At 37.7% G+C, this 21,827-nt stretch overlaps 1 protein-coding gene and 1 long non-coding RNA gene across 4 annotated transcripts; both read right to left on the bottom strand.

Moving 5' to 3' along the window:
- Positions 1 to 363: 363 nt before the first annotated feature.
- On the bottom strand, positions 364 to 6,573 carry LOC149034485 (uncharacterized). 2 transcript variants are annotated; one of them, XR_016183152.1, is made up of 4 exons: positions 6,319 to 6,573; positions 5,447 to 5,528; positions 1,616 to 1,653; positions 364 to 872 (listed from the first exon to the last, which is right to left on the bottom strand). It is a non-coding gene; the product is annotated as an uncharacterized LOC149034485 (long non-coding RNA). The 2 variants fall into 2 exon arrangements; XR_016183153.1 differs by lacking the exon at positions 1,616 to 1,653 and having other exon boundaries at positions 366 to 872; positions 6,319 to 6,570.
- A 916-nt stretch (positions 6,574 to 7,489) lies between these two features.
- LOC113683320 (uncharacterized) lies at positions 7,490 to 21,730 on the bottom strand. Of its 2 annotated transcripts, none has more exons than XM_027200555.2 (13): positions 21,199 to 21,730; positions 15,427 to 15,487; positions 15,128 to 15,189; positions 14,771 to 14,910; positions 14,115 to 14,211; positions 13,418 to 13,530; positions 12,552 to 12,704; positions 12,283 to 12,390; positions 11,987 to 12,109; positions 11,115 to 11,240; positions 10,448 to 10,613; positions 9,688 to 10,068; positions 7,490 to 9,039 (listed from the first exon to the last, which is right to left on the bottom strand). In XM_027200555.2, exons 1-13 carry the CDS (start codon positions 21,728 to 21,730, stop codon positions 8,615 to 8,617), a joined length of 2,487 nt encoding a protein of 828 aa, XP_027056356.2. In that variant the 3' UTR covers positions 7,490 to 8,614. The 2 variants fall into 2 exon arrangements, with proteins under 2 accessions (XP_027056356.2, XP_027056357.2); XM_027200556.2 differs by having other exon boundaries at positions 15,128 to 15,186.
- Positions 21,731 to 21,827: the final 97 nt, after the last annotated feature.

Raw genomic sequence — 21,827 nt, 5'->3', positions numbered from 1 at the left:
TGATGCTTTTTCGCTTGGAACTGCTGCACATCATCTCGTGCAAAGAATTGAAGTCTAAACAAAAATGGCTTTGAGGTAGACAGGGTCTTATCAGAGCTTCTTTGAAAGAAACGAAAGAGGAATTGTTTTTAAGAGAGATTGGTGATTAATCTCAAATTTTTTTGCACGAGAAGCTGTTTCATTTAATTTTTATAGGTAGTTTTGTCAAAATTTTTGCCGAAAAAGTTGTCAGGGAAAGCTCTGTGCAAATTGGTCCAAATTTTCCCGCCAAAAGTCTTAGTATATACACGAATAATTTTTCTTGACACCTTTTATCAAAGAGAATTTAAAACAAATAAAAGACTTCGTTGAACAATGAAACTTTTGTGGTTTATTGAGTATTTAGACTGTAAGACAACACAAAAACTCATCACTTCATCTGCTAATAATAGACTTTAATAAAAGAAGACAACAGGTAAATAAATATTCACTTTATTGGCAATGTAGTTTGTATGTAACTTAAATTTTTAAACAAAGTGGCGCATGCGTATTTTGATGGCCGTATTTTTCCAAGTCTTTTGGCGGGAAAACTCGCCACGTTTGAACAGATGTTACTTACAGAACAAATGGGAAAAAATTAAAGCATGTATACTTCAAGCGCCCCCATTTTCATTTTTAAGTTTTTCGGCGGGAAAAGTTTCATCTTAAACAGCCCATAACATCAATTAATTCGACAAAAAATCCTAGTAATAAGTTTCTGGTTCTCAACTTTTTATCGTTGGAATCCTAGCTCTGACTTGAAAGGTCTTGAGAGATATGCGCTACATCCGTGTTATACCTCTGAATTAATCGTGTGTTCTTGCTTGAAACCTGAGGGATACTCGCCAGTCAGTCTGCAAAAAAGAAATCAAACCATAAATTAGCAAATGATCAAACATAAAACCATGTTTTCTCAAACGATAATAGAACAATGTCGGTTTGTTGCAGAAACACGCACTTTGTTAGTGTTAGACGAGTAAAATTCAGTATTAAAATCTCTAAGTATGCGTGACTACACAAACTTGATGAGCGTGAACATAACCTGGATTTAACGATAAATTCAAAACGATTGTAGACGAATATTTTAATGAAATCAAAGAATTTTAAACGGTTAAGAATATATGAAAGTCATAAATTTGAACTGCGGATAAAGACGTGAATGAAATTGATCCTCCTCAAATCCCGTACAGGCCTGAATTTTTTTCAGGCCTTATTTTCACTACTGCCTAAGTAGTGCACATTACTGCGAGGATCACTTTCATTTACATCAAAGAATTTTGTTGTAGCAATGGCTTCAAGTTAGAGTTAAAGAATTCAAATTTTCGTTTACTTGTTTTCAGGAATCAAACCATTTCACTTTTAGCCGGCAGCAACACAAAACAGTCAATCTATGCTCGCCAGCCGTTGCTATGAGACCACGTTACAATCGAATAAATGGCAATTCTAAGGGCACGTGAGGTACTAAAGCAACACTGGAATCAAAGACAATCTCAAAAATATGCATATCTATCGAATGAAACATAATCCTATAAGTGGGCTAGGTAACTCTCAGCATTCCCGGTTGGAAGGGGATCGAAAAGGTGCATGAGTGATTCACCTCTTCCTGTCTTTCCGCAGAGTTGTTGATTCTTAATCCTGGGGAAAAAAAAACAACACAATTTTGATAGAAAGAGATGTGGAGACTTTGGAGTCTTGAGAGTGCCTAGGCGCGAGATATTAACGTAACAATCCACTGAAACAGAATCCTAAAGGTGCGTGAGATACTAACGTAACAATCTTATAAAAGAGAATCCTAAAAGTGCGTGAGATACTAAGGTAACAATCTTATGAAAGAGAATCCTAAAAGTGCGCTAGATACTAAGGTAACAATCCAATAAAAGAGAATCCGAAAAGTGCGCGAGATACTAACGTAACAATCCAATGAAAGAGAATCCTAAAAGTGCGCAAGATACTAATTACAATCTAATGAAAGAAAATCCTAAAAGTGCGCTAGATACTAACGTAACAATCCAATAAAAGAGAATCCGAAAAGTGCGCAAGATAGTAACGTGACAATTTAATGAAATAAAAGAGTAAAGGTGCACGAGATACTAACGTAACAATCCAATGAAAGAGAATCCTAAATATGCACGAGATACCAAAAGTGCGCGAGATACTATCGTAACAATCTAATGAAAGAAAATCCTAAAAGTGCGCTAGATACTAAGGTAACAATCCAATAAAAATGAATCCGAAAAGTGCGCAAGATAGAAACGTGACAATTTAATGAAAGAAAAGAGTAAAGGTGCGCGAGATACCAACGTAACAATCCAATGAAAGAGAATCCTAAAAGTTCACGAGATACCAAAAGTGCGCGAGATACTAACGTAGCAATCAAATAAAAGAGAATCCTAAAAGTGCGTGAGATACTAACGTAACAATCCAATGAAAGAAAATCCTAAAAGTGCGCGAGATACTAACGTAACAATCTAATAAATGAGAATCCTAAAAGTGCGCGAGATACTGACGTAACAATCTAACGAAAGAGAATCCTAAAATTGCGCAAGGTACTACCGTGACAATTCAATAAAAGAGAATCCTAAAAGTGCACAAAGTACCAACGTAACAATTTAATAAAAGAAAAAAAGTAAGTGGGATACTAACGTAACAATCCAATGAAAGAGAATCCTAAAAGTGCACGAGTAACTAATGCAACAATTCAATGGAAGAGAATCCTAGAAGCGCGCGAGATACTAACGTAACAATCCAATGAAAGAGAATCCTAAAAGTGCACGAGATACTAACGTAACAATTCAATGGAAGAGGATCCTAAAAGTACGCGAGATACTAACGTAATACTCTAATGAAAGAGAATCCTAAAAGTGCGCGAGATACTAACGTAATAATCCAATGAAAGAGAATCCTAAAAGTGCACGAGTAACTAATGTAACAATTCGATGAAAGAGAATCCTAAAAGTGCGTGAGACACTAACGTAACAATCCAATGAAAGAGAATCCTAAAAGTGCGCGAGATACTAACTTAACAATCCAATGAAAGAGAATCCTGAAAGTGCATGAGATACTAACGTAACAAACCAATGAAAGAGAATCCTAAAAGTGCACGTGATACTAACGTAACAACCTAAAGAAAAAGATTCTTAAAAGTGCGCAAGATACTGACGTAACAATTCAATGAAAGAGGATCCTAAAAGTACGTGAGATACTAACGTAACGATCCAATGAAAGAGAATCTTAAAAGTGCGCAGGATACAAACGTAACAATCTAATGAAAGAGAATCCTAAAAGGGCGCAAGATACTATTGTAGCAATCCACTGAAACAGCATCCTAAAAATGCGCGAGAAACCAATGTAACAATCCAATGAAAGAGAATCCTAAAAGTGCGCGAGATACTAACGTAACAATCCAGTGAGAAAGAATCCAAAAATTGGGCGAGATACTAACGTAACAACCTACTGAAAGAAAATCCTAAAAGTGCACGAGATACTAACGTAACAGTTCAATGAAAGAGAATCTTAAATGTGTGCAAGATACCAACGTAATAATCCAATGAAAGAGAATCCTAAACGTGCACGAGATACTAACGTAACAATCCATTAAAAGAGAAACTTAAAAGTGCGCGAGATAGTAACGAAACAATCCAATGAAAGAGAATCCTAAATGTGCGCAAGATACCAGCGTAACAATCTACTGAAAGAGAATCCTAAAAGTGCGCAAGAGACCAACATAACAATCTACTGAAAGAGAATCCCAAAAGTGCGCAAGATACTAACGTAACAATCTAATGAAAGAGAATCCTAAAAATGCGCGAGATACTAACGTAACAATCCAATAAAAAAGAATCTTAAAAGTGCACGAGATACTAACGTAACAATTCCATAAAAGAGAATCCTAAAAGTGTGCAAGATACTAACGTAACAATCCAATAAAAGGGAATCCTAAAAGTGCGCAAGATACTAACGTAACAATCTAATGAAAGAGAATCCTAAAAATGCGCGAGATACTAACGTAACAATCCAATAAAAAAGAATCTTAAAAGTGTACGAGATACTAACGTAAAAATCCCATAAAAGAGAATCCTAAAAGTGCGCAAGATACTAACGTAACAATCCAATAAAAGAGAATCCTAAAAGTGCGCAAGATACTAACGTAACAATCTAATGAAAGAGAATCCTAAAAGTGCGCGAGATATTAACGTAACAATCCACTGAAACAGAATCCTAAAGATGCGTGAGATACTAACGTAACAATCTTATCAAAGAGAATCCTAAAAGTGCGTGAGATACTAACGTAACAATCTTATGAAAGAGAATCCTAAAAGTGCGCAAGATACTAACGTAACAATCGGATTAAAGAGAAGCCTAAAAGTGCGCAAGATACTAACGTAACAATCCAATGAAAGAGAATCCTAAAAGTGCGTGAGATACTAACGTAACAATCTTATGAAAGAGAATCCTAAAAGTGCGTGAGATACTAACGTAACAATCTTATGAAAGAGAATCCTAAAAGTGCGTGAGATACTAACGTAACAATCTTATGAAAGAGAATTCTAAAAGTGCATGAGATGCTAACGTATCATTCCATTCTAAGAGAGACCTACAAGTGCGCGAGATACAAAGGGAACAATCTAATGAAAGAGAATCCTAAAAGTGCTCGAGATAGCAACGTAACAGTCCACTGAAAGAGAATTCTAAAAGAGTTCTCCATTCAGTTGATAGTACCAAAATTACCCTACCAGTGAATCTGGAAAGTCATTTAACACGCTTCATTTCATTTCGTCACAGAAAGACCGAATAGATTTGAAACAATTCATTTTTCGAATTAAAAGCAGAAAAAACTGGATATTAATTGTAACTTATGGAACTATATTTTCTTAATAAAACTCATAGGCATAGGCATCAACATTTCACCGTCAATCGTCAAAAGCTTTAAAAATTAACCGTCAACCCTCAACCGTAAAAGAGACTTACACCTTGTAATATGTCTGCTCTTTGCCAGTTTTTAACCTCTTAAAAAGATCTAGGAAAAGTTTTATGATCGATCAATTCTTCTCTAATTTTGGAACGTGAAAATGTTCTGATATGCTAAACCGTTGCTATGGTAACTTCGTAGCCAGGTGAATAGCGATAATATGCGAAATAATGACAAGGTATTTCTTTGACAATGGTGAAATAGATAAATTGGTGAAACAGATAAAAAGTATTTATGGTAGAATTTATTCTTTAAATGAACACTGCTGGCAACAACTGAAAGCAACCTCAATCAAGAAGAGTTCCAAGTAATCCGACAGTGAATAAATTTATACATTTCTTAGTTTGAACTTTTTCTTCATTATTGACTGAGTTTCGAGTTAGAAACATTCGCTAACTCCAGGTTAAAACGTTTAACCTGGGCATTTTTTTTTAATAAAAAAAAAGCCAATTGTCTAACCTTGGTAGAAGTTGTGTTTTTTTTTCCTTCCTTGACTTTCCTGATTTCGAGGTGTTCTCATTTTTTTTTTCTTGATAATACCCTATGGGGAAAAAAGATACAATCATATTATTAATCATAACAATTTCCTCAAATGTGACTAGGGCACTAGTAACAACCATTTACCCTGAAAAAAAGAAATGACTGGAGAATTTCCAAAATTATCTCTACCGGAGATTTTTGTCCTAAAAGTATTTTTTTTTTCGGAAATTGTAACGGTTACGATTAATTGGTAACAGGACTTCGTGTCGTCTAATTCTATCTGTGATCATACTCGTGATTGACAAGTCGGACTACCGCTTCGCGGTCGTCCGTGCATGATTACAGACAGAATTGGACTCAACTATTACCATTATGAATAAGAATGTATCCGAGTGCTTTTCATTCAAAAAAATTAAGGTCAACGTCTGGATCGAAAAACTCATTCAGAGTCATCATAGTTTCCTCTCCTCGCGGTCGGAGAGTGAGGTGAAAACAAATAGGCTTGAAACACACTTCTGGCCAACCAAGAAAAAATATAAACTCGATATTCTCTCAGTTCAACACAGTATAATCATAAAAGCTAATTGAAATTATGTACAGGAGCGGAAAGAGATATAAGCAATAAAATAGGTGGTAAATACTAGCAATTTACTAAAAACTTCTCGTGTTGCAGTTCAAGAGGAACTGTCATGGCGACTACCTCTGAAGATTTCTCCTACATTGTGCTATGTGCATTACGCTCTTCCTTCTTACCCTTCACTGTGTAAATTAATTTTATAGCTGCAAGGACCACAACGAGAAAGATGAACACTGTACATGTATCCAAATGAATCTTTCCATATGTTGTTTACCTGTAAAGGCGTCGTGACTAAGGAGCTTGATTCATCGAAATGGTATCTGAGCCACTTGATCCAGCATAACGAATACTCGCCGACCTGGACAGAAAATTGAATATCAAAGGTTATCAGGTAGATATAACGTGTTTCTTGATTCCGTAGAAGCTGAAAGAGACGTTTGAATATCTTGTAGTTCGTAAGCTCTTTCCACGTGCAGGACTGAACGCAAACATGAATATTTATTTGGAAATTATTTGTAATTCAAATGAATTTTCCGACTTCAAAAGGTGGGTTTAAAATAATCGTCACCGAGTTCTTCGTCTTGTTTCGTTCAATTATAAAACGAACTTTAAGTTCGATAGAGAGCTGCAAATAGTATTGCAATTTTAGAAATATCAACTTGAACTTAAAACGTATTGATTGAACAGCATATTCTAGTCATTACAGGAGCTAACAACCAAGATCAAATTTTTCTGGTGATTAACTGTTAGTCGACCTGAACGTTGCCAAAATATCGATACTCTTTTCGTCATGAGCAATTTGACTTATTATGGTACTGCTGTATCTCGATCTACGTCAGTATCGAAGAAACACGTTACAGCCGAGGAGTTTTTTATTCGGTCACCTGCCGACTGGATACAGAAGGGACGTACACGATTGTAAAATATATAGGTATATAGATGCAACATCACAAGGCCTCACCAGGTATTCAAAGGAAATGAAAAGAACTTATTCCAGCTCGTCCATTTCTGTTTCCGGCCCCCTTCGTATTCATTAGTCTAAAAGAGAGTGGGAGAGAAAGAATGAGCCCCATTTTTCGATAATGTTTGTACGACTCGACACGACAGAAGCAATTTTCAAATATGCTGAGCTCCACACAGCCCAGAAAAAAAAATTCTCCCTGTCCCCCACCCCCACCCTTTGATATTTGAATACAAGACGATAGAAATACTTTAAGGACAGACGAAATCCTGGTGGGGGAGGAGGCGGACAACGCGTTTCATTTACGTGTAATAAATAAATAAATTAATTAATTAATTGCAACAGTATCGACTCGCATCTTATTTTTTAAAACCTGTTTATTGAACAGTTCCCACAACACAAGGATGTATTATCAAAACTCACATTTACAATGATTTATAGATTCGAACAGGTCAGTAAGAAACATTAACCAAACAATACAGACTCGAAATGCATACAGGTCTTTAATAACAATAATGCTTTCCAAAACTATACTAACAACAATACAGCTTCACACACACAACAAAAACAATAGAGACAAAACAAAAATGCACATTTATGGACAGAGTAACTGAGCTCGTAAAAAAGATCTTAGTATAAAAAGCGTTTCTTCGTTAGAGCGAAAAAAAACCTAGCTTGCTAAAAATAACGAAATTCGTGTCTCACACACACACTAACAGTAGGTGCTCTGGTGCACCGGTTCTATTTGAAAATGCACGTACAAAGGTATCAATTGATGGCCAGTGACTTCGTGTTCGAGCACATATGCTCGTTCGATAAGTCCCTCAATTTAGGTCATGCAAGGACATACCACAGAGCACTGTTAGGCTTATCAACCTAATAAGCGAGAACTGACCAACCAGACGAAATTGTCCCTAATTTTTGTGAAACATGACATTAATTAAGTTAAAAAAATCGACTACACAGTCGAACAATTTTGTTTTGTACAGGAGTTCTTTCTGTGGGAACGATCAGAGCGTGGATAACACGCGCGAGAGACTAGCCACACCATATAATGCACGCACGAGTCCTCGCTCGCTTGTGCTGGCCAGAATCACTCGCACATGCTTAAATACAGTGCCTATTTAGACTGGCTAGTTATGTCTTAAAGTAGGCACCACTGCACCTTATTTGGAGAGGTTTAGCAAGGCGTGTTTTGTAAATACCGCACGGCAAGAAATCGTACTAAGTGTACAAATTAATATGTCTTGACCACAGCTTATAGTGAAATGTTACGTGTGACAATCGTCACTTCAAACTACAATACGTAGACGTCAGGCAAGTTTGGCAACCCTAAAATAGAAATCATCCACGGCTTAAAGCGAGCCTAATACTAAGGTAATAAGCGAGACAAAAGTGTTTCCTTTCCTAAGCTACGTTTGGTATCTGCAAGAATTTACAGGACACAAGATTTTTTAAACCCTGTGTCAAACACCCCTTAAAAAAAAGTTTTTAAACGAAAAAAAAAAGCGGATTTAATTTAAGCATCTGCGCCAACGTGGCTAATATATGATTACAAACAGTGTCCATATCCATCTTTTAACCAAAGGTTTGCCGATCCCACACACACCTAGTACCCACTTCCGCTGCCGTAACTTCCATACTGCTGCTGTTGTTGCTGCTGCTGATATCCCGCATAATAATTCTGGTAATTCTGGTAGGTCTGTTGCTGTGCCGTCTGACCGTACGTCTGCTGCTGTTGTTGTTGCTGCGGCTGCTGCTGAGCGTAGCCGGTCTGTTGGTATCCTGTGCTTGCTTGGTATCCCTGGTTGTAGTTGTAGTACTGGTTGTAGGCTTGGTTGGTGTTGTACTGTTGCTGTTGCTGAGGTGTGTACGAAGCTTGTGAAACTTGTTGCTGCTGGTTGTAATTTTGCTGGTTGTAGTTCTGCTGGTAGCGAGGTCTCTGTTGTTGATTTGACTGTTGGTGTTGACGGTAGGACGACTGCTGCTGGCGGAACCCTCCACCGCCATAACCGCCGCCTCCATAACCTCCACCTTGTAAACAAAATAACAAACAATTAAATAAAAAATAAAAGCACAAAATGAATACTGAATCCTTTCACTCCCAAGACTGATTAAATTCTACTTTCTTCTTACAGCATCACAGCTGAATCAAACATTTAGGTCATGAGAATATCAGAAATAATAGCACACCACTTGCACTAGCCTTGTGCCCCTCTCCCACTTCCAGTGGTTACGAGTAAAATCCGTAAAGCAAGCGTACAAGACACAATAGGCATACTTGTATTGGTACATGAGCATGTATATATTTAACAAATAGATTCCAAGTTGCCGTGCGTCTGTTCAGTAATAGATCAAAGATGACGTCAAAATGTGGTAAGAACAAAAAAGTGGCACACATATTGATACTCATAGACGTCATAAGTACATGTATAAAGCTAGCCAATGGTGGAATGGTCAATGCTAATTACAGTAAGAATTGGAACTGCAGCAAAAACAAATGCTCAAGCTGCATCAGTTGTCCCTCAACTGTGCTTGTTTGTTCATCGCTGCTCATGTCGTTTCATAAGTTCTTCACTCGCAATTAATTATCAACGTTTCCTTGCCAAGAAATAGTCACAGCAAATACATTGGGCGGATAAAACTTTCACGCATGCATTAAAAAAAAAAACCGCACAGTACCTCTTCCTCCACGATGATCCCTCCTGTCATGGTATCCTCCTCCGCCTCGTCCACCTCGGTGGTAGCCACCACCCCCTCCATGACCGTGATAAGAGCGACCTCCAAATCTCTGGTTATAACCTCCGCCTCCGCCTCCACCTCCACGTCTGTAACTGCCGCGGTCATCGAAGCCTCTTTCCCTGTTGTATCCTCCACCATGTCGGGGTCTGTCTTCAAATCTTGACCGTTTGTAAGGTGGCTCTGATCCTGCACCTAAGCGGCTTCTGTAAGAGCGACCTTCTTTGATGTATTCATCAACGACACTTTTCGCCTTGCTTTCAGGCTGATCAGCATACACAACTTCATCAAAGAATTCGCCAACTTTTGGTAGAGTGAAACTCACTGTAAAGAAAAATAATAATTGATGAAAGTAAGTATCACACAGATTTTTTTAAACAACGTTAATTCATTTGCCCTTTTTCACTGCTTCCGTGTCCACTAAAACTCCCCTTTTCAGCCTACAACCAGAAGCGTTTTAGATGGTTATCATGATGGATGAAGAAATGGTGACCAAATGACTGAATTGTCGTTCTGGGTCTGAGTCCTGGCCCTGACACGGGAATAGATGTGGGTGCTAAGGAACTTTACACACCCCCCTTCCCCTCTCCTTCTAGGAAAAAAAAAATGTGGCACAGGCATCCCATCTAAGGGTGTTAAGAACACTTCTAGTCATCATTGCTATGGAAAACAGGAAAGAGGATAAACATGATCATTAGCATACTTTTCATGTCACTAACTGCATTTTCAGGCAGCTCAATGCCTTCCTTCTTTCTGTCTTCTGTCCTCTTTTTAAGATCTTCTTGGGTGGGAATGCAAACTATAGCTTTTCTGTTGAATCCTTCAAAAGGCCTCATCTTCTTCTTTTGGGCTGACAAGTACACATTGGTCTGGCGAACAAAACAAAAAAATACTAAAGGATCTATAACAAATAATGCTGCCAAAGAGAAAGGGAAGGGTGAATAAAGTGTGCAGTGGTGTGTGAATAACCCTTTACACCTTAACATCAGTATCCACATTCTCCATACTATTCACTACACATTTCCCAAGATGCTGACAAAGAGAATTTGTTTAACAATCAAGAACTGCTTTAGTTTGTGATCATTTCCTTTATTCTCATGACCTTAATGTTTGATTAAAGGGTGATATTGTAAGGAGAAATTAGATGCTAGTCACTCTTTGGGGTTAAAGGGTTAAGGAAGTCATCCCAATTTAAATCATTATGGGATATGACAAGAATCACCATCAATTTGAGGGAAACAATCAGTCTCTCAGTTGCAGACAATACCAGCTGATATAACACCAGCCTGGGGAAGTTCATTAACTACATGTAAGTAACCTCTAACATTTCTTTAGTAAGAAAATAACCTTCTTTTGTGGGGTAATCTTACCTGGTCTAGAATATAATTCCTCTTCTTACTTGCCGCCAGCTCAAACAAACGGTGCAGGCATTTTGCAGCCTTGTCCATCAACTTACTATACCCTCCCACATCTCTTTTCCTGGCCACACCCATAATCTGAAAAACAAGTCAAAATCAACTTCTTAAAGTTTTCACTTCACATGGATGGCCACTTAGATAAGATTTTGGTCTAAAACAACAACTTTTTCAGACATCTTTCAGCATCATGCAGAGCCATTTCATTGTACAGGGGTTTCCATAGCTTTTCCCATAAGTGGCTGCCAGTGGTGTGATAGGCAGCTGTGCCCAAAACAGGCTCTAAGATGAACCCAAACACAAGAGCATGCTTGCAAGCTAAGCAGATGCCAAAAACTGGCTTTTAATGAGCCCCCACACCCCCTTAAACAAAACAACCACAAAAAAAAAACAACAACAACAACAACAACAACACATGATTCAAGTACATGTAGGAACAAGCATGAAAAGGATGGACACTAAAAGAGATTACAACTAATGACCACATATGCACAAGATACAGTGTCACAAATAGGTTCTTTTAAACAAGAGAACTTGAAAAAAAGGAAAGAAATACAAAAAAAAACTGCTAAGTGTAAACCACAAGATACTAAATTATACACTAAGTTTACTTCCAAGCTGACCAACAGGTTAATACAACAGAACCCTGCTACCTCAAACGCAATGAACTTCAACCCCTGGGTACCTCAAACTTGATCCAATTTCCCTTGACCCTGGTTTTTCAGCTGTTTACCATCAACTAACCCAAACCCTTGCTAATTCAAACCTTTTTTTGTTTCCCTTGGCAGTTTGAGTTCGCATGGTTCTGTATCAACAACTGCATTTACCTTCATTTTCTCCATGATGGAGTTTGTGCCCAGCACATTGTATTTCTTGTCTGGGTTTTCACTCACTTGCTGGTTCACCCATGTTGTCTTTCCTGACCCAGGCAACCCTACCATCATTATCACCTACAAGTCAAGAACAATGTGTCAAAACAAAGTTTTATTTAAGAAGGGCAGCAACAAGGGAATATTCTCAGATGTAGGTCATTGAAAGGTGCAGAAAAATCCATTGTGTACATTCAAATGTATAAGTGGAGGCTCATCACTGAGCAGTTCTGTCACAGTTATCAAAGACTTGCCTCGCACTCCTTTTTAGTTGTGGGTCCTCTTGTGCCATGAACCAAGAGCTCTTCACCAACTGACTGCATGAAGGTGTAACCCTCCTTGGCAGGGAACCAAGGCTCCTCCTTAAAAAAACAAGTGTGATCCATAAGTCAATTCTCCCTATAATATCCATACAATTTCCAGAAAACAGGTCATGACAATACTCAAACTTTTAACTGAGATCCAAGTTGACACCTGAATTAACATTCCAGTGATCAAAGATTTAAAAGATGACGACCTTTACCTGAGATCCAAAGTTGACACTGAACTCAGCATTTTTAATCAGGACATGAGGGTAGAGGGCCTTGTCTTCCAGACCATCAGTCAGTTCATAAGCTACTCCAAGGTCTTCACCATTCTTGCTGAAGGAAATTGTTTTAGGTTCACTCTCCAAATCCTAAAACAAACAAATGAACAAACAAATAAATAAGAAAGAGCTCTAAAAATTTTCAGCTTGTTGGTTTATCACCAATTTTTCTAACTGACTTCTAAGTCTTGTTTGAAAGACAATGTTGCATATTGATTAACAGTAGTATAAATCCACAGCATTCTGTGACGAATGCCCAAATCTGAATAGCAAGGTTACTAGTCCTAATCTGTGGAAAATAGCAAGTAGCCTTACTCTGCAAGTGTGCAGTTGTTAACCCTTTACACCCTAAGATCAGTTTGCAATTTCTCCATACTGTCCTCTATATGCTTCCTTAGGTGCTGACAAGGAGAATTTGTATAACAATCAAGAACTTCTTTCGTTTACTATTTCCTTTATTCCTGTGACCCTAATTTTTGATTCAAGGGTGATACTGTTGGGAGAAATTAGAAGCTCATTTCTCTTAGGAGAAGAAGGGTTAAAAAAATTAATAATAGAAAAGAAAGAACCAGTCTTGTCATGCAGTTTTGAAGCACATCTTCATGTAAGCATAATAGCCGATGAGTGCTTTGCTTTAATCAACTATTACATGGTGAACACCTTGAGCCCATTAGCTGACTGCTACTTCAATCCTGGTCGGGCCTTGCAAGCATTAGTAGACTGTCAACCAACATTGTTGGGAATCCTTGCTAAAGCACAAAATGATATTCTAACAATTGTGTGTATTGACTTGTCTAACTCACCAAATAACACCCAATCACATCCTCAGCACCAAATGTTTGCCCATATTCTGCAAACTCTGAGTCTATGGCCTTCTTGCCAGATGAGTCATACCCATAAGAAAGCTTGTCTTCTCCTACAGGAAAAAAAAATTCCAGGAACAAAGTTACAGTTTGATGTCTCTTCACCCTTGCAAAAGAGCAAAAAGGCTGTGAAATATGAGTTCACAAAAAATTGGCATGGGATGTGACCAAAAATTATCTCTCAACAAAATTAATCACCTTACTTAAATCTTGTCCATGATAACAGTATCAGGAAATACAAATATTTAAGTGCTCACAGTTCAAGCCTGGCCACAAGATGTTAATAAAGCAAGACTCTTTAAAATCATTCACCCTTTAAACCCCGCAAGTGTCCAGCACCTAGTTTCTCCTCAAAGTAATACTGCTAAACGACTCACTAAGATTGTGAGAAAAAGGAAATGATCCCAAACCTAAGGAACCTTGATTCTTTCACAAATTCTCCCAGTCTGTCCCAAAAGAAACGTAGAGAGAACAGTATGGAGAAGATGGATACTGATGTTAAGGTGGGTACACTTAGGTCAATAGTTATTCATTTAAAGTTCACTCTCTTTCAAGAACAAATTGCCAAACCCAAGAAAAGACTCACAATTACCCCACCAGCTCCTCTCGCTAATTTGAAATTCCAAAAAAGCCTTACCTAGCTGAAGATTGGCAGAATCAGTTGACCAGCCTACTCTGACCACATTCTTAGGATCTTCAGCATCAGGGAGTTCGACAGAAGCAATCGCTGTTACCTAGGAAAACAGAAATAACACTTGTATGACAATGGTGTGTATGTAGTGTAGACACCTTTAATTTCAAGGTCTCCTAGTGCTGCACCAAAGCCATTTCCCAAATACTACCAAGGCTCAGTATCACACTACATATTGTCACCACAAGACCCTCACCCATACCTTCAAAGGGATACTGATTCACAACTGATTCCTTCAAACATTTCCTTCAATTTGCCAGACAGTTCATCATTAACCATTCATACTCTTACTCTTGGGGAAATAGTTTTGACGTGAAGTACCTTTCCCACTGACATAACTTATATGATAACATTTGCCTGGACAGGTTGTCAATTTAACTCCTGGAGCTGCAAGTTTGGTTGCCAATTTTTTTAAAGTCACTAGTGACCAAAACAGGCACTTCTTAAATCATTATTCCACAAGAACACTTTTAATTTTTAACGAACACTACTTCTGTTGAATTGTCTTGTCCTAAAAACCCCTGAATTCCTATATCATCTAGTAATTCCCAGTCTACAGTTCACCCACTCCTTCCCCCTGGACTTTTTGTCCATGCCCTTACCTTGCATTCAAAGCAAACTTTGCCTGTAGTGACACCCCAGGTTGCTCTTGCACCAGCTAGCAGATATGAAAACCCTTCATCCTCCAATGGTTTTCCACTCAAGCCATCTGCTGCAATTTTCAGATGCAGGTCACTGTTGTCTAAAATACAACAAAATGTGAAAAAAAATTGAGAACAGAATTCTCATAAGTGTGCATGACTCTGCTGGCCATGCACTCCTACAAGCTAAAACAGATACCCATACCTTTTCCGATATTAGTTCTCAGTTGTGAATTGGTTTTGACATGCTCCTTGAAAATCTTACTCTTACAAGTGTATGTTACACATTGTACTCGCCATTTTGGCCCATCCACTTACATTTGTCCAAGACGACTAAAGTGTCGTCAAGTGGAATCTCTTCATCCTCAGGTTCAACTCTACTGGAGGGAAAAATGAAAATGTAGAAAACTCAGATGTGAGGTCAGAGCGATCTGCATCTAGCAGACGCCTTTGCCGATGGTTGATCTTTCTCCTGGCAGTGACATAAGCACAGATAGTCATTCCAGAGATCAGTTTGTAATCAAGCTGATTCCAATAGAATTGTTGACGTTTCCAGATAAAGGAAACACCATTTCAGCTGCACTGTCACCGCTGACTCTCCAGCTTTAATTCCTTACCTAGCCTCGGTGGAAATCTCTACATCATCATCAGCATCCTTCTCTGCATCTCCCTTCTCTCCTGAAAAAGATTACAAAGTTTACCTTATGAATAAGGGACTTATAACTATGCTATATTACTATTAGCTGCTACATCTACTGCTGATTCAAGTAGTAACATAAGGTTGAACTATCCAGTGCTAGAGTCCTCTTAAATCCATACAACTCCCATCAACCGTTCATTGTCAGATGGAGCTCTCCACAAGATGGATTAACACATGTTAACTACAGTATCTAATTTAGCCAGGTTTTATCATCAATTCCAAGGCTTTGTGCGTGGTACACCATGTTCCTCTTCTGTCTGTTCTCCACACAATGAATCCATCATTCCCTCACAAATAGAAGATGCAACCTTGATTCATATTTGATGGTTGAAAAGTAACTGATAGTAAATGCATCCAGGTCATTAAGACCTTGCATCTTCAGAATCTATCCTCAGATGCAGTTACTCACTGCAGAGCTTCTCCTTATAACTACACAACAAAGTGTAAATTGGTCTTCATTTGAGACTCTGCATTTCTCAAAACCAAACAGATAATTGCACTTGTTGTACAGCCTTAAGCTGTAATTGCAGTTTTTCTGTTTTCTCATCAATGTGAAAGGTCTTGTTTCCCAATGCTTAAAAATGACACGTAGAGCGAAACTGAAGTGAGTCACCGCTACCTTAAACACCAAGAGACTTGCCAGACAACATTCCCACATGTCAAGTGAGTGGCTCTGACGTGGGGTGGTCCCTAGAGTTTGAACAAAGTTGGCGCAACACAGGTAAACACAAAGCACAAGGCATACATGAAGCTGCACCTGGAATGTTTAACCCTGATGTGTTACAGCATTCTTAATGAATTACAAATAACTGAAAGTGACATGTTGAGTCCCACTGGTTGGTACATTGGCATTTTGAGTATTTTGCAAAATTCATATTTTTCTAACAGCTTTGAAAACATACCAAAAAAAAAAAGATTAGTGCTTGGAGAATCGTGCAAAACATAAACCACTTTACAAGAGAATCTTAGTAATCAAAAGCAGACTGTACTAAGGGGGCTATGAGAACTTCCAATTGGATTTAAAAATTTTAGACTCTGTTTATTAGTTCTTAAATAACATATATGCAAAAATACAACTAGTCGTAGCAACATTAAAATAGGCATCATCTTGCATATCTTGAACTTTACCCAGATGCATCTTCCACTATGGAATTAGGCTTATATGTATTTCTAAACCAATTCCTTCATGCTCATGGTACAAAACTTCTAACTGCTACAATTCATCTTTAACCCTTTCATTCCCAAGAAAAAAATACAATTTCTCATTACTTTCTGTCATCAATTTCTACTAATTTGTGTTTTGAGTGCTTATTCAAACAATATCCCCTCAACAATATCTTTTTTCCTTCTCATCATCTTTCAGTGTTGAAAATGTATTGAAACCAAAAAGACAAATTCCTCTTTGGTCACTCTTGGAAGTGAAAGATTTAAATAAAAAAATTTCAATTTTACAATACAGTTTATAACATGTATATTTAAAGTTGAACCTTTTAAGTTGCTCATTACAATTTAGAGACCATAATTTTCTGTTTGACACCACTAAACCAGAGGCCTTGATGATTTTAACTCAGAATACTACTGTTCTCATTCAGCATGTTACAAGATATTTCCCTTATCAGCTCCTGTATGGATCAAATCTACAAATCATCTTAAGTTGTTGTATAACTGTAGAATAACAGATACAAAACAAAGGCTTGTTAACACATCATGCAACCTATATCTGGACATTTAATCTGTTATAAAAAGTATGTGCATACAGGATTGTCTCTTATTTTTTAACCAACTGTTACATTGGAGATATCACCCAATATCACCAGCACCAGTGCGATATGAGGTGAAGTATAAGGTGGCCGCAATCAACATCTTTTAACATTGAGTGAGCCCAGCTGTAACAGATGTTAGATGACAGTTTATGACCCTTAATAACAGACCTATGCATTTATGTTGTATTAGCGATTGTATTGGATGAGTAGCACAGTCACATAGCCATTTGCTGTAACATAGTTCAAAAATAACTATTTTTTTATTTTTTCACTTTTTATCACTTTTTTACTTTAATTTTGATCAAAATGTACATTGTAATCAATATCTGTAAATATTTTTATTATTTTGCATTAATAACACTAATTTTGGTATTACCCACAATCCCTTGTGGGCATGGCACATTTTTGGTTTTTCGTAAAATCTTAAGAAAATCAATGTAAAAATGGAAAAAAAGAGTTTTGTAATTATTAGTTCACATTAAAGCAATGATTTCCTCATTTTCTTTTAAAGGGAGTTTGTAAATAGACTTTCGTCCTCTCTTTCTGACTGGTAGGTCACCGCAAATGTGACAGACAGTACATTACATTGTTATGCAATAATCTGCCCCTGCAAATTCTGTATGGACTCTCCTGTTATTGTCTGTGTAAACGAATCATGTGCTTTCAAAGAGAAGCTGCGAAGGAGCGGATTTCGTGGAAGTTTTAGAGGTGTTTTTCGCCATATTCCTTCGTCACTTTCCTTCGTTACGGTTCATGAACACGGTAGCAATGGCGGAAAGTGTTTCCGCGTCGACCAAACGTAAATTTCTAGTGTTAGATCTAACGAAATGGGTTGAAACATTCTGTAAATTTAGCTTAATACAAACCCATTCCAGGAGAGGTAAGCTTGTTTACTCAACTTAACAAGAATCGCGTCTGACAACGGATCTACTGGTGGATATGTGATGGAATTAAGCTCAATATGGCCATTACGAAATGTGTTTCCGCTCGTTTTATTTTGATCTGGAAAACATTCTACTTGACGATTCAACTTCAGCGTTGGTTTGGAAATATTATGATGTATGCCCATCACATTTTTGTTATTAGTTTGTTGCTTACACAGTTGAAATTATCATTATTGCTAGTTTTTCACACTATGGTTGTTTTAATAATGTTGAACACGGCAGCAATGGCGGAAAGTGTTTCCGCGTCGACCAAACGTAAATTTCTAGTGTTAGATCTAACGAAATGGGTTGAAACATTCTGTAAATTTAGCTTAATACAAGCCCATTCCAGGAGAGGTGAGCTTGTTTACTCAACTTAACAAGAATCGCATCTGACAACGGATCTACTGGTGGATATGTGATGGAATTAAGCTCAATATGGCCGTTACGAAATGTGTTTCCGCTCGTTTTATTTTGATCTGGAAAACATTCTACTTGACGATTCAACTTCAGCGTTGGTTTGGAAATATTATGATGTATGCCCATTACATTTTTGTTATTAGTTTGTTGCTTACACAGGCGAAATTATCATTATTGCTAGTTTTTCACACTATGGTTGTTTTAATAGTTGCGAGCGTTACATTGTTCAGTGATAAAAACAGATGTTTATAACTTGCGTTAAAATAAACCATTCTTGAAATTAGAAGATCCTCGCAGCTAAGAACACTACTGAAACGAGTAGTTGTAAGTAGGACCTGAAAAAAATTTCAGGCCCGTACGGGATTTGAACCCATGACCTCTGCGATACCGGTGCAGCATGTATCGCATGTATAATGTATGTATGTATCTGCACCGGTATGGCAGAGGTCATGGGTTCAAATCCCGTACAGGCCTGAAATTTTTTTCAGGTCCTACTTACAACTACTCGTTTCAGTAGTGTTCTTAGCTGCGAGGATCTTCTAATTTCATCTTTCCACCGCAGTGCAAATATGTGAATTTTCATATATCTAAAATCTTCATTCACTTGGATGTTTATTTGTACCCAATTCATTAACCAGCTCCCAGTTGGCTTGTTAGCTCAATTAGTAGAGCCCTGCACCGGTATCGCAGAGGTCATGGGTTCAAATCCCGTACGGGCCTGAAATTTTTTTCAGGTCCTACTTACAACTACTAGTTTCAGTAGTGTTCTTAGCTGCGAGGATCTTCTAATTTCATCTTTCCACCGCAGTGCAAATATGTGAATTTTCATATATCTAAAATCTTCATAAACCATTCTTGTTGCAAATTATACTGCATGTTGCTTTTGTCATAAACTACTAACGGCCAAAAAATAGTGGCTTCATGTGCATTCTATATTGAGATATTTCATTTTTTTTTCTTCCGTCTGATACATTTCATGTTACGCATTACACCCAGAAATTCACGCATTTTCAGGAAATATTTATTTTTTACAATTTTCACTTTGTCGCAAACCTTGTTTTCTTTACACCAAAATGAAGTAGGATAACTAAGCTTATATTGTGGAAAGTGTGAGATTTAGAGGTTAAACCTTCCCGAAGATATTCGTTAGCAAAGGCACTTGAGTCCAAAATGGCGGCGTGACTGTGCTACTCATCATTGGTGTATTGTTGTTAGTGTGGTAAAAAATAGTTATGCAACACTTTCTCATTGCTAACCTACACTATTCCACTTGTCATCTGTTTTTCCCTGGTATAAATGATTACCTGAGAGCTTTTGTTTATTTCAATAAAATGAAATTGAAAAGAAAATTTGTTCAAAAGTATAATGTACAAGAACTGTGCTTGGGATTATGTAGGTCCTCGGAATGACTACCAACACTCATGGAAAGGTAGAAAGGTCGGTATCTTTCTCCAATCTGACACTTATCTAAACAACAAAGGTTTTTGCAACTATGCTTAACATATCAAGGGACTAACTACCACATGAAAAATTTATTTCAGTCCATTGCAATTATAAAATGACTCAAATCTAGATTCAGCAGCCTTTTGAGCTCAACCTTATAACCCTTAAGACTGACCACCATCTAATTTTTCCTCACAAAGTCATGAAATAAAGGAAATGGTCAAAAGCTACAAAAACTCTTGATTATTAAATAAGTTCTCCTCGTCAGTTCCTTAGGAAATGTATGGAGAACAGTTTGGAGAATATGCATACTGATGTTACAGTGCAAAGGGTAATCTTAACGATAAGCAAAAACTTCACAACTAGCAATTGTTCCTCTGCCATTACTTTCCAAAGGGACTCAACAACATTTAAATTTATTTCAAGCTCTGCTTTTCTTTACAGCTTGTTTATGAAGGGCCTGATTGCATTGAATTATTGAGAGGTATCATTTTCATCCCTTACTCCTACACATTTCTACCCGTGTTTTCATTGTAACAATTCTATGGGAACGTATACTATAAATGATGTGACACATTCCCTCTGCATTGAGGATTAAAGATGATCCTGCAAGAACATGAACACCGAGTACAAAGTATGGTTCTGTCATTAACAATACATGTGACAGTCGTCTCTTAAAACCCTAACACTCTCAAATACAATCGTGCCTTGCATTTCTAAAACAAACCCCGAACGAAAACCTCCACCTTCATATGGTCTGAGCGATGACCATGTACCATCTAGCAGCACTCGTCTCAGTTTGAAGTATACTAGATCAGCTCTTTCATTTCTGGATCTCAGAGAACTTTTCTCTTTCAACCAATACGTTACTATCACGTATGTTGTTCCTCATGAATAATTTATTTGATTGAAAGAAACGCGATGTTATCGAATAGACTTGACTAACGTGGGAACAGAGACTGGAGATCTTAGTTGATTAGTTGACTTATGATAGATGGGGAACAACTGACATTGTATCATAGGTGTTGGGTAATAACGATGATTAAAGGACAACTTCAAAATTACCAAGTAGCAAAGTATAGCGAATCATATTTTGAGAGAACTTGTTGATTATGCAAACGTGAAATTCTTTAATCGTACCTTCTGTTGTTTGGGATGTTGAAGCACTTTCTTGACCCGTCTCCATTGGTTCTGCGGACTGAGCAACATCTTTTTCAGTTTCTATTGCACTTTCCTCTTTCTGAAGTACTTCCGCGGATTCTGCAGGCTTTCCGGAACTTTCCTCTGTGGGCTTTTCTTCCATTGGGACGTCTACAGTCTCCAGATCAGAGGCTTGATCGGCGCAAGAATTTTCGGCCACAGGCAACGGTTCTTCAACTTTCGATTCCGCGTCTTCGACGGTGTTTTCCTCATTTTCTTCCATCTGAGTCTCCTCTTTTTTTTCGTCAGCTTCCTCTTGTCCTTGTGGTTCCATGGCACTTTCTTCCGCAGCACTAGCACCATCCTCGTCCAACGAATTGCCATTTTTTTGACCGACGTTGGAAATCGCTTCGAGCAATCGTTCCACAAGAACCGGTTTGTTTCCCTTCGTATCTAAGCCCCGATTTTGCAATTCTGATCTCAGCTCTGCAACTTTGAGCTTTTTAACGGTTGCTTCGTCTAAATCACTCATGCTGCTAACTATGTTAGGAAAAACCTGAGCAATTTTATCGAAACTGACTCAAAACTTTATTCCCACACGTGCATAAGTTGGATAAAAGTAGCAAGAG

The sequence above is a fragment of the Pocillopora damicornis genome, chromosome 14 (genome assembly GCF_964200805.1).
Source record: "Pocillopora damicornis chromosome 14, jaPocDami1.2, whole genome shotgun sequence".
NCBI classification, from domain to species: domain Eukaryota; kingdom Metazoa; phylum Cnidaria; class Anthozoa; order Scleractinia; family Pocilloporidae; genus Pocillopora; species Pocillopora damicornis.
The sequence above is the reverse complement of the archived record's forward strand: the minus strand, read 5'-3'. Positions and strand labels throughout refer to the sequence as shown.